The sequence below is a fragment of the Geotrypetes seraphini genome, chromosome 18 (genome assembly GCF_902459505.1).
Source record: "Geotrypetes seraphini chromosome 18, aGeoSer1.1, whole genome shotgun sequence".
NCBI lineage: Eukaryota > Metazoa > Chordata > Amphibia > Gymnophiona > Dermophiidae > Geotrypetes > Geotrypetes seraphini.
The window spans coordinates 19,695,067-19,708,425 of NC_047101.1; the positions used below are offsets into that span (position 1 = coordinate 19,695,067).

A 13,359-nucleotide genomic window follows, 5' to 3' on the forward strand; every position below is an offset into this window, starting at 1 on the left:
ACGCTAGCGCACCTTAGTAAAAGGAGCCCAAAGTTTAAAAAAATGTTTAAAAATAAAATAAAGGGAACAAAATTCACAATTAAATACAGACATAACATGATACACAATGGGCAAATGGAGAGGATCCATGGTATAAAATAATCCTGCCCTGGCTAGAACTTTTAAATACAACAAAGGAACTGGCTTCAAGGAAACTGGCTAGAACCTTGGCTAAAAATGACAAAATGCCCGACTTGCTATCTATTTTGAAAGAAGCTGCTTCTTCTGCAAGAGGGGTTTTAGGCCACAAAAATCCCGAGTGCCACAACCTAGGGTAGGCGATTTCTTAAGATTTGTGCTTTTGAAGATGATTCTGTGACTCAAATCGTCTCCTTGTTAGTCTTCGTTGTCACTCTGTCTTTTCTGGATCCGGTTCCTCCAGAACAAGGCCTGTCATTATAGAACCCCCCCTCCCCCCCTTTAGAAACAAAATCTTTGAAACAGGCTTCATGCCTGACGAGTCAGCGTCTCCAAGTGCCACGTACCTGTCACCGATCCACTGCGATCGCCCATCCCCCCCCCGGCTCCTCCCCTCCACCGGGGCCTTACGAAACCGAGCCTCCGGGTGCCCGTTTCACAACAGGGGCGGGGCCGGATCTAGCCCCGCCCTCCCCTTATGTAACATGCGGAGGCTGCGGCGAGTGGACTCCGAGGGCAGATGGGGTAGGCGAGGAGGTTTTGGGGGTGCTGACAGCCGCCGATCGATGACAGGTAGGGGGTGGGCGAAAGGCTGCAGGGTGCGCCCCCTACCCCAAGGTGGAGGGAAAGGGCAGCGGCTGCAAGTTGCCACTTAACTGCGTAGTGCTTTTGGGGAGGGTTTGCTAAATCGCCTTTAAAGGAAGCTTTGTTTGGCCTCTTGATTTTTATTTTTTTTTCCTTGGGCGTGGCTAAACCGGAATACGTGAAAGCAGAGACGCCTGTGGTGCAACACACGTGTATTTGTGGTTTTGCACCATTAGATCCCGCTGGGTAAAGGATTCTTTGGGGTCTCCGAGATGCCCATCTTTTCACCAGGGACTGTCACACACACCTTGTTTTTTTTGGCTAAGGAAGCGGGATTTGCATGAAGTCTTAGGACACTAGTCAAGGCCAGAGGCAGCTGGTGGAAAGATTCTGTCATTACTGAAGAAAAAAAAAAAAAAGTAATATTTTAAACTACAAGACAAAGTTTAAATGGATTGGCTGAAAGTGCTGTCTGGAGGTAGGATAGGGAGAGGGATTGGGACTGTCTGTCTTCTTGTAGTTATATAACTACCTTCAAAGCAGTTTTCCATACAACATTTGCCCTATCTGTCCCTGTGGGCTCACAATCTAGCTAAATGTAAACTAAACCTTGGGTTTATATACCGCACCATCTCCACGAATGCGGACCTCGGCACGGTTTACAGGAAGAAGGATGAGAGAGGAACTACAGTGGACTGGGGCAGTGGAGGATTAAGGGGGTCTTTTACTAAGGCGCGCTAGCCGATTTGGCACGTGCTACATGCCAACGCGTCCATAGAATATAATGGGCGCATTAGCGTTTAGCGCACCTCAGTAAAAGACTCCCTAAGTGACTTAGCCACAGGAAACAGCACAGGGTTTGAACCCACAATTAGAGAATGACACGGGAACTCATCTTCCTGTTCCGTCCGGTCGAGTTCTTTTCCTGACCCTGCCCCATTCCTGCAAGCTCCGTCTTCATCTGCACAAGCCTCAAACCCTTTAAAATCATAAGTAGCAGCATTCTAGAGCTCAGCTTGTGATGTCATAATGCCTCATTCCACCAATGCCTAAGCTCCGTCCTCATCTGCACAAGACTCAAACACTTTCAAATCATAAGTAGCAACATTCTAAAGCTCAGATTATGATGTCACAATGCCTCATTCCACCAATGCGTAAGCTCCGTCCTCATTTGCACAAGTCTCAAACACTTGAAAATCATAAGCATCCAAGGCTTGTGCGGTTAAGGCAGAGCTTACAGGAATGAAGCAGGGATAGGGACAAAACTCATGGGGAAATCGAGTTCCTGCGGGGACGGGGGCCAAATTTGTCCCCGTGTCATTCTCTACCCACAACCTCAGGGTGCTGAGACTGTCGCTCTGACCACTACACTAGGGAGCAAGGATATTTTCTCACTGGGGCCTAGGTGAACCTTAAGCCTTGCGTCCCACCTCACTGGATGCCACTGCATCTTTGCTCTCTTTTCTTACGCTCTGAGAAGTATGTTTTCCTTCTCCCTCTTTCTATAGTGCTCAGCATCTCTTCTCTCCCACCCCAACAGGACCTTTTTCTTTCTTCCCGGTCACTTCCCTGCCAAGCTTACCAGCATCACCCCCATCTCTATGCTCCCCTTTTTCCAGTGCTCAGCATCCTCTCTGCTTAGTTCTGCTCATCAGTTATAGCAGTATATCAAATACAGTAAAACCGTGGATTGCAAGTAACTTGTTTTGCAAGACAAGCAAAACATTTTATTAAATTTTAACATGATATACAAGCAAGGTCTTACGATACAAGTACATACAGTATACACACATCACAGCTGAGCTGATGGTGGTTCTCTCTCTGACACTGCAAGAGTGTAGTGACTGTTCTAAACAAGCAAAGTCTTGCAATACGAGTACATACAGTATTTTGTATTAAAGTTTTTGGCTTCTGGAGTTCCCATTATTTCTTATGGGGAAATTCGCTTTGATGTACGAGTGTTTTGGATTACAAGTATGTTTTCGGAATGAATTATGCTCGCAAACCAAGGTTTTGCTGTTCAAAAAGGAAAAATAAATTAATCTCACACCGCTATGGCATCTTTTCCCTCCGTCCTGTCACCCATTCTACACTTTCTCTCTTCCCCCACCTGATGAAACCTACTGAATACCCCTGCTCTGCCTCTGTCTGCTCAGATCTTTTCCCTCTCTCTTTACTGTCTCCCATTCAGTTCAAGTTTCAAGTTTATTCGAAATTTGATGAATCGCTTATACATAAAATACTAAGCGAATTACATTAAAATCCAAATTTGTACATACGTTAAAATACAAAAGAATGAAAATAACAAATCGAAAGAGGGGTTAGACCTACAGCCCAACAGACATGACTGGATGAGAAGGGATGAGGGGATAAGGTTACAATATTAATCATTTTGAAAAAAGGGAGACAAAAAGGGGAAAAAACATTAGGAGGGGTATGCTGTCCATTCCTGCCTGCTAAGCACACGCTCTCTTTCCGGCCCCAACCTTCCAAACGCCATCTTCTTTACCCTGCCTCCAACCATCCAGTACCATCTTTCCCTACATCTGTCCTGCTTTTCCCCTGCCTCTCTCCTTCAGGCCTTGCGAAAAGTTGGATGGACAGCACTGATGATTTCTGGGATTTTGTGCACCCTCCTGCAAATGACAGAACTCAGGCGGCTGCCTAGTTTACCTAATGAAGGCGCCAGTGTTGCCTGCAGGGATATTTGTAATTAGACATTAGAGCGAGAGAATGTGGACCATAAGACCCATTCTGTCTGCCCAATTTCACGCCAGGACAGTCAATATTAGTCTCTTTTCAAAATAAGGGACCTTCTGTGCTTGTTCCAGAGTTTCTTGAATTGTTATTGATTTTTAGTCTTCACTTGCTTCCCTTGAAAGCCACCATCCTATCTGCAAAGAAACATTTTCTGATGTTGCTCCTGTCCTTGAAGCCACATACCATATGTAGCTTCATTTTGGGTTTGGATTTACTGTTTTTGATTAGCCACTATTGACAAGAATTAAGCAGTGTACAATACAATAGATTACAGTTACAATTTTAATTTTATTGCTGGGGATTTGAACCCACTATTGTCTTTTTTTTCATCCCTTTGTTTTCTGTGTGTGTGTGTCTGTGTGCTAACCACACACTTGTCTGTAGGGAAACACCTTTGCTGTGAGCCTGCCTTATGTTTTTGAGGATAAAAATGGAGTTTCTCCACTGTCTATCCTGCCGTGGCTTTCTCTGGAATCCCGTCACAGTTTCTTGTGGGCATTCTTTCTGTAAAAGATGTTTGGAGAAGACCTTGCCCCTCAGGTGCCTGGCCTGTGGGCAACAGCTAAAACGCATGGACACGAAAGATTTGCAGAGCGATGTCGTTTTGGTCAGTGTGCTAGACAAGTGCTTGGATAACGAGACCAAACTGAGTAGACCGGAAAGCAACCAACAGGACCGAATGGAGAGTAAAGATTATGAGGAAGCCTTGGAGACCACCCAGATGGGTTCTGAAATGGGTAAGACACTGGGCCGGTTGCTGGGGGTGGGAAGGGGAGAAGTTAGTCCCTTCTCCATAATGTCCTAATAATAATGAAAGTGTCAAAGGTCTTTGAGTCTGGAAACAGGAACCCAGATGTCACCGACATTTTAATTTTAAACATAGGTCCAATGATCAACATTTACTAGTTATTCCCTTACTTAAAATTATTAACACACGGCGGCATTTCATCTTTTCGGTTACAGCTCCTCAAACATTGAATTCCCTCCCTATTTACTTAAGGGAAGAAAACAATTTGGATAAATTTAAGAGCAAACTAAAAAGCTTTCCTTTTAAAGATGCATTTAATAATTAGAAAGCTTGATTAGGAGTTTCATTCTAATCCTATAACTTCTCTGCGGTTCATTGTTCTTTCCCTTCCTATTGGTTTTTTTACCATAATTGTCTTCTCTTCTATCAATCAATTTGTATTTCTTTTCCCATCCTTTCCTCTTGTTTTATTATGTTTGCAAAGTTAGTCTTCAATATGTTTCGTAAGGTTTAGTTTTTTGTTTGTTTTGTTGCCCCCTTAATTTTGTAATTTTACTGATATGTTCATCGCTTAGAATTTTGATTAAACGATCAATCAAATTTGATAACTATTTTGGGTTTTGGCTGCCTGCTGGGAAGTGTTAATCTATTACGTAGATGCTGAAAGACTACTATTAATAATAGGTGAACCTCCTTATTTAGCATTTTTCTTGACCTCATATACTCCATCTAGAACACTTAGATCTGAAAATCAAAAACAGCTTGTTGTTCCAACACACCGAGAAATTGTTCATGAACATATCAGAACTGCTACATTCTCAGTGAAAGGTCCGCAACTTTGGAATTCCATGCCAATAAACCCCAGCTTCTTAACCTCAATTGATAAGTTTAAGATGGTTTTAAAAACATTTCCTTTTACAGATGCATATCACAATAGATAAATTGTTCCCAGGTCCTGAGAGATTTCTGCAAGGCATGAAAGGGTTTCCAATTTATATTTTTCCTCCCCTCTTTCTACAATAATTGTATTTCAATTTTATTCTTTATGTATGTTATGTGTGAATGTTAGTTAAGATTAAGATTTTAGATTGTAAGCTGCCCAGATGGTTTTTACCCTTGGAGTGGGATAGAAAGATTGGATTGACTAGAATAATGGCATATAAAAAACCATAAACAAATAAATTACATTTGGAACTGCTTGAAAACTAGTGATTTGAACTCTGTCCTTCTGTGTTCTTGCATGTAGATGCTGGAGATACAGAAATGGAAACACAATCCAACACCCATCATGCCCCTGCTCTTCAGGACCTGTTAAGTGTGTATGATTTTGAGTGTTCCCTCTGCATAAGGTAAGTCAACATTTGAGGAGTGAGTGCTAAGTGTGTTAGCTCTTTGTGAAACTGGTTTTCTACTTGGAAACAATATGTACAATCCACATCGCCACTGGAGGGACCAGTAGGCCCTTTGCGAATCCTGAGACCTGGCTGCAAGTGAAGATCGGCAACACCAAAACTCAAAAATACTGCCAAAAAAGTATCAAATAACAAAAATATATATAATGGCAGATCCCTATATTGAACGCTCAAAGGGTATTCACCAGAAACCAACAATCAAAAACACCAATAGGAGTTGCTGAGCATTTGAATAATTATGTCCTCTGGTTTTACCAGAAAGGAAAATGGTAAAACCAGAGGTCATAATTTGAGGTTGAGGGGTGGTAGATTCAAAGGCAATGTTAGGAAATTCTACTTTACCGAGAGGGTGGTGGATGCCTGGAATGCGCTCCCGAGAGAGGTGGTGGAGAGTAAAACTGTGACTGAGTTCAAAGAAGCGTGGGATAAACACAGAGGATCTAGAATCAGAAAATAATATTAAATATTGAACTAAGGCCAGTACTGGGCAGACTTGCATGGTCTGTGTCTGTGTATGGCTGTTTGGTGGGGGAGGGCTTCAGTGGCTGGGAGGGTGTAGATGGGCTGGAGTAGGTGTTAACGGAGATTTCGGCAGTAGGAACCCAAGCACAGTACCGGGTGGAGCTTTGGATTCTTACCCAGAAATAGCTAAGAAGAAAAAATGTAAAAAAAATTTAAATTGAATCAGGTTGTGCAGACTGGATGGATCATTCAGGTCTTTATCTGGTGTTATCTACTATATGCTACTATGAGAGAGAGAAAGAGAGAGAGAAAGAAAGAGAAAGAGAGAGAGAGGTGGTGGAGAGTAAAAATGTGACTGAGTTCAAAGAAGCGTGGGATGAACACAGAGGATCTAGAATCAGAAAATAATATTAAAAATTGAACTAAGGCCAGTACTGGGCAGACTTGCACGGTCTGTGTCTGTTTATGGCCGTTTGGTGGGGGATGGGCTGGGGAGGGCTTCTGTGGCTGGGAGGGTGTAGATTGGCTGGAGTAGGAGATTTCGGCAGTAGGAACCCAAGCACAGTACTGGGCAGAGCTTTGGATTCTTGCTCAGAAATAGCTAAGAAGAAAAAATTAAAAAAATTGAAATTGAAACAGGTTGGGCAGACTGGATGGACCATTCGGGTCTTTATCTGCCGTCATAAGAACATAAGAACATAAGAACATAAGAAGCGCCATCTCCGGATCAGACCTTCGGTCCATCAAGTCCGGCGATCCGCACACGCGGAGGCCCTGCTAGGTATACACCTGGCTTATTTTATAGCCAACCATATCTTTATATGCCTCTCTCAAGGAGATATGCATCTAGTTTGCTTTTGAAGCCTAGGACTGTCGATTCCGCAATAATCTCCCCTGGGAGAGTATTCCAGATGTCAACCACTCTCTGTGTGAAGCAGAACTTCCTGATATTAGTCCTGAACTTGCCCCCCCTTAGCTTCATTTCATGTCCTCTTGTCCGTGTCAAATTGGACAATGTAAATAGTTTTTTCTGCTCTATTTTGTCGATTCCTTTCAGTATTTTGAAGGTTTCGATCATATCCCCACGCAGTCTCCTTTTCTCAAGGGAGAACAATCCCAGTGTTTTAAGTCGATCCTCATATTCCAGTTTCTCCATACCCTTCACTAGTTTAGTTGCTCGTCTCTGCACCCTCTCCAGCAGTTTTATATCCTTCTTTAAGTAGGGAGACCAATGTTGGACACAGTATTCCAAGTGGGGTCTGACCATTGCCCTATAAAGCGGCATTATAACTTTCTCCGATCTACTCGAGATTCCTTTCTTTATCATGCCCAACATTCTATTTGCCTTATTTGCCGCTGCCGCGCATTGTGCCGACGGCTTCAGGGTCCTATCTATCAGTACACCCAGATCCCTTTCTTGTTCACTTTTTCCCAGAGTTGCACCTGACATTCTGTACTCGTATTCCTTATTTTTACTGCCTAAATGCATTACCTTGCATTTCTCCACGTTGAACTTCATCTGCCATTTCTCCGCCCATTTTTCTAACCGACACAAGTCGCTCTGGAGTTCCTCACTGTCCTCCTGCGATCTGATTGCCCGGCAGAGTTTTGTGTCGTCTGCAAACTTGATGATCTCACTGGATGTTCCGTTTTCCAGGTCATTGATATAAATATTAAAAAGGATCGGCCCAAGTACCGAGCCTTGGGGTACACCACTAGTCACTTTCTCCCAGTCGGAGAACTTCCCATTTATGCCCACTCTCTGCTTCCTGTTTTCCAGCCATTTGCCTATCCATCTTTGTATATCTCCCTCTATGCCATGGCTTTGTAGTTTCCTAAGAAGTCTTTTGTGTGGAACTTTGTCAAATGCTTTCTGGAAGTCCAAGTATATTATGTCCACCGGCTTTCCACTATCAATTTGCTCGTTCACGGTCTCAAAGAATTGGAGTAAATTCGTCAAACACGATTTCCCTTTCCTGAATCCATGTTGACTGGGTTTCATCAAGTCATGTGTGTCCAAGTGCTGAACTATGCTATCCTTGATCAGTGATTCAATCATCTTGCCGGGGACAGATGTAAGACTCACAGGTCTATAGTTGCCCGGTTCTCCTCTCGATCCTTTTTTGAAAATTGGCATGACGTTCGCTTTCCTCCAGTCGTCTGGTATCTGACCAGTTCTGATTGACAGGTTTGCAAGTTTTTGCAGTAACTCTCCGATTTCGACCTTCAATTCCTTCAAGACTCTCGGGTGAATTTCATCCGGTCCAGGGGATTTGTCACTTTTAAGTTTGTCGATCTGGTAGTATATCTGATCTAAGTTCACTTCAACTGTGGTGAGGCTGTCCTTTATTTCTCCTGTAAACAGTTTCTCCACTTCAGGTATTGTTGAGGTGTCCTCCTTCGTAAAGACAGACGCAAAGAAGGAATTTAGTTTGTCTGCGATTTGTTTATCTTCCTTGATGTACCCTTTTCTTCCCATGTCGTCCAAGGGTCCCACTGCCTCTTTTGCAGGTTTTTTCCCTTTCACGTATCTAAAGAAGGGCTTGAAGTTTTTGGCCTCCCGGGCTATTTTTTCCTCATAGTCCTGTTTTGCATCCCTCACCGCCTTGTGACATTTCTTCTGTTCATCTTTATGTTTATTCCAGGCTTCGGTTGTCTTCGTGCATTTCCATTTTTTGAAAGAGTCCTTCTTTTCTTTTATGGCTTCCTTCACCTGTATGGTAAGCCATGCTGGTTCTCCTTTGCCTTTAGTTCTCCGATCTTTGGAAATCCTCGGAATGTAGAGATCTTGTGCTTCTGCAATAGTATTTTTCAATAGGCACCATGCCTGGTCTACTGTTTCAAGTTTGTCCACCATCTTCTCGAGTCGTTTTGTTACCATGGCTCTCATGCAATCGTATTTACCCTTTTTAAAGTTTAAGGTGGTGGTTAAGGTTTTGGCATGTTTCCCTTTCCCGATGTCAAGTTTAAAGTTGATTACATTGTGATCACTCGTTCCCAGTGGAACCACGACTTCTACTTCTGTTATCGGTCCGGTGAGACCATTTAGGACCAAGTCCAAGGTGGCGTCGCCTCTTGTCGGCTCTTTTACCATTTGCTCCAGGAAGCAATCCCCTAGCACCTCCAGGAACTTGGCCTCCTTGCCGCAGTTGGAGGCTCCTAGTTTCCAGTCTATTCCTGGGAAATTGAAGTCTCCCAATATAACTACATTGCCTGTCTTGCATACTTGTTTGATTTCCTCCATCATTTCTGAGTCAGTGACCTCCGCCTGTCCTGGGGGACGATAGTAAAGGCCAATTTTTGTATCTGCGCCATTGTGACCAGGAATTTTGATCCAGAGGGACTCCAGCTTCTCTTTCCTGTCTGTTGTAATCATTCCAACAGAATCTATTCCTTCCTTAACATATAGGGCAATACCTCCACCTTTCTGCCCTTCTCGATCCCTTCTATATAGTTTGTATCCCTGTAGTACTGTGTCCCATTTGTTTTCTTCATTCCACCATGTTTCTGTTATGCCAATGATATCCATGTTCTCATGTCTTGCTATCGTCTCTAGTTCTCCCATTTTGTTTCCTAGACTTCTAGCATTTGTATACATACATCTAAGTTCCCTTCGTGTTACCTTTTTGGACCTTCTACTCTTGGCTGTCCTTACAGTTTCATTTACGGTATCCTTTACTGCTCCTGTGTTATCTCCCATGTTTGCTGTGTGGTCATCCCCTCCTGTGTCTGAGTTGTCCCTTCCTGCTTGTTCTCCTTTGTTGGCTGTGAGGTCGACCTCTCTTGTGTATGAGTAGTAGTCCTTTGTTCCTACGTCGGGGCATCCTGTTGTCCGTGCCATCGACCGGTGGTCGACTGTCGGCTTTCCCCTGTCCTTCAGTTTAAAGCCTTCTCTATTGCTTTCTTCATGTTGCCTGCCAAAACTCTTGCTCCTTCCTTGTTGAGGTGTAGTCCATCCCTTCTGTAGTATTTACTTTTTCCCCAGAACGCCGTCCAGTTGCGCACGAAGTCGAAGCCTTCGTCTTCGCACCATCGTCTCATCCAGGCGTTGATCACTTGCAATTCCCCTTGTCTCTTTCCATCTGCTCTTGGTACAGGGAGGATTTCAGAGAAGGCCACCTTCACCTCCCTGATCTTCAGTTGTCTTCCGAGTGAGCGGAGCTGGCCCTTCAGCTCTTCCCTGTCATACTTCCGCCCGCTCACATCATTTGTTCCTACGTGGATAAGCACAGCGGTGTCCACTCCCCGTGCGCCATCTATGATCCTGGAGATCCTGTTGGTCACATCCTTTACTCTTGCTCCAGGCAGACAGGTGACTACTCTGTCCTCTCTTCCTCCTGCGGTGTGGCTGTCCACGTGTCGTATAATGGAGTCGCCTACGATGATCCCCATCTTCTTTATTCGGGAGTTCCTTGGGGGGCGTAGGTCCACGTCCTTGGAGTAGGGCCTGTCTTCTTCCTCCAATGATACTCTTGAAATTGTTTCCTGTTCTTTGGGTGGGGGGACATCTTCCTGTGCTCTCACTATTCCTCCTGGTGTGCGGTTGTCTCCTACCTCGTCTTCATTTTCTTCTGTGTTTGCATGGGTGTCTTCTCTCCTCACTTGGGTTTCCTGAGTACAGTTTTCCAGCCCTGGGATCTCTACGTGGTGCTGATGGGCTTCCTCTATGAACATTTCTAGATCCTTGACCTCGTCGTTTGGGCTGTGCTCCACTAGAATCTTCTCCTGTGCTCGGATTCTGTCTTCAAGTTCCATCACTGTTCCCTCCAATAGTCTTACCTGACATTTCAAGCTATCCATCTCCATGCATCGATCGCAAATGTATGCCTGGATCCCCGAAGGGAGGTAGTCATACATATTGCAGTCGATACAGAAGACAGGAAAGCTCATCTTCTGACTTCCTTGGGCTTCCATTTCGTGACCTAGTGCTGCTCTTTTTCCTTCTGATCCTACCTCCCCCTTACCTTCTGACTTCCTGACTGCAGTCTTCCTATTTGAGTGAGTCTGTTTGTGTTACAGTGCCTGTACCTTTGTGTGCTTGTGTTCCTTACCTGCTGCTTCCTTGTGTTTCTTGCCTTGTTGTCTCTCTCGTGTGTGCTGTCTCTGCTCTACCTCACCTTGATTGTATGTGCGGGTTGGTTTCTTTTGTGTCTGTCTCTTCCTTCTCTTCTGTGCTTGTCGGTTCCTTACCGGTCTGTTCTCCTCTGGTGTTCTTGAGAGTAGCGCTCGTCCCTTGCAAGGCCCTTCGCAAAGGCGCTCTCGCTAAGGCGAGCGCCTTTACCGCACGCCTTCGCCGCGCGCCGAACGGCTGGGCGCCGTTGGCTCCTCCCCTTTTCAAGGGGGAGTCCGGCGCTGCCTGTGACGCGTGGGGGGGGGGGCGGAGCGAACTCTCGCCGCTACCCCGAGCCTACTGTCCTCCTACTTCCTTCGGTGCTCAGCACCAACGCTGCCTGCCTCCTCTGCTTCCTGCTCCCCTTCTCTCCTCTCTCTCTTCGGCACCGCGTGTGCCGCGCTGGCTCCTCCCCTTTTCAAGGGGGAGTCCGGCGCTGCCTGTGACGCGTGGGGGGGGGGGCGGAGCGAACTCTCGCCGCTACCCCGAGCCTACTGTCCTCCTACTTCCTTCGGTGCTCAGCACCAACGCTGCCTGCCTCCTCTGCTTCCTGCTCCCCTTCTCTCCTCTCTATCTTCGGCACCGCGTGTGCCGCGCTGGCTCCTCCCCTTACTATGTTACTGTGAATAGATAAATAAATATGAGACACTACAATATCGATAACCTTCCCCGGCTCATAGGTGACCAGCACCAGGTTTTTAAATAAACCTAAATAAACTTTGCCACATACATCATTTGTCTCTTCTATAATTAAAGTGCATGGTGAAAAAACCCTGAGAGAGAAAAATATAGGGGGTAGCGACTCAAAAAGCCCCGCCCCTCAAACAAGATATCAAATAAAAAATAAAGTGCATAGTGCTAAAGTACAAAAATCAGAATAAATAGTGAAATATGAAAGTGATAAATAAATTGTGCCACTGCTGGAAGAGAGCAGGGGAACCGAGGCAGGAGAACGGATAGCGCCAGGATGGGAAAAAAAGGTACAGGTTGTTTTGAGCTTTTTTTTTACATTCGCTCCTTAAGACGCATCCTTATTTCCACCCCCTTTTTGGGGGGTGGAAAAAGTGTGTCTTATGGAGCGAAAAATACCGGAAGTGCCATTATTCTATAACTTAGAATCAGGCACCAACTTCTAGAATTGTCTGTATTATTTTTTTGTTGAATTGGGCAACACTACCTATTAACATAAGGACATAAGAATAGCCTTATTGGGTCAGACCAAAGGTCCATTAAGTCCAGTAGCCCATTCACACGGTGGCCAATCCAGATCACTAGTACCTGGCCAAAACCCAAAGAGTAGCAACATTCCATGCTACCAATCCAGGGCAAATATTAAACAAGAACACTCTGTAATAGATACTCAAAACTAAATATAACTCTACAACTGATAGTGAATCAGTGCCTGAGCTTACCTTATTTTACCTTTCATGTTCCTCTGTTCTCATTATTCAGAATGCTCTATAAGCCTGTGGCCACGCCTTGTGGTCACACCTTCTGTAAGGAGTGTCTGGAACGCTGCTTGGACCACAGGCCCCGCTGTCCCCTTTGCAAGCAGAGTCTGCAGGAAGTAAGTATTTCTACTTGGCTTGTAGATACTGTACCATCACTGCGCAGAAGAAAGATCAAACAGTGGTGACCCATTAAAATTATCTCTTGGAGGAGCTGAGAACAGGCCAATATTCAAGGACAATTATAATGATTTTATCTGTTGATTTCAGTCATCATGGGTGCAGTTGTATAAAGTAGGCACCTGTATTTACATTCTCATTATCCCCCCAGTTCTATATATGGTGCCGAAATCTGAGCGCGAGCCCAAGATGCACACACACCACCTAATTGGTTAACGAGCTGTTAACTAGAGAATGACACAGGGGATAAATATTTTCCCATCCCGACCTCCGCAAGCTCTTTTCCTGTCCCTGTGGAACTTGGTGTTCTAAGGGAAAACCAAAATCAAAATTTTGGTTTCAAGGTACTTGATGTCAAAGTTTATGTCAATGATTCTTCACAAATAATTTAAATGGTGCAGGAAAAGGGTGTGTTGTACGGATTGTTTTTGCTGCACTATTTAAATTATTTGTGAAGAATCACTGAAATAAACTTTG

General features: G+C 44.6%; 1 protein-coding gene across 4 annotated transcripts in view; it reads left to right on the top strand.

Annotated features, from left to right (window-relative positions):
• The first annotated feature begins 627 nt into the window (after positions 1-627).
• LOC117351682 (LON peptidase N-terminal domain and RING finger protein 3-like) overlaps positions 628-13,359 on the top strand; it is a 28,235-nt gene continuing 15,503 nt past the window's right edge. For 2 of the 4 annotated variants that reach the window (XM_033927335.1, XM_033927338.1), the window contains exons 1-4: positions 628-750; positions 3,907-4,259; positions 5,517-5,619; positions 12,707-12,821. In XM_033927335.1, coding sequence (XP_033783226.1) covers positions 3,935-4,259; positions 5,517-5,619; positions 12,707-12,821 — 543 coding nt within the window. In that variant the 5' untranslated portion in view covers positions 628-750; positions 3,907-3,934. The other 2 variants (XM_033927337.1, XM_033927336.1) reach the window with 2 other exon arrangements.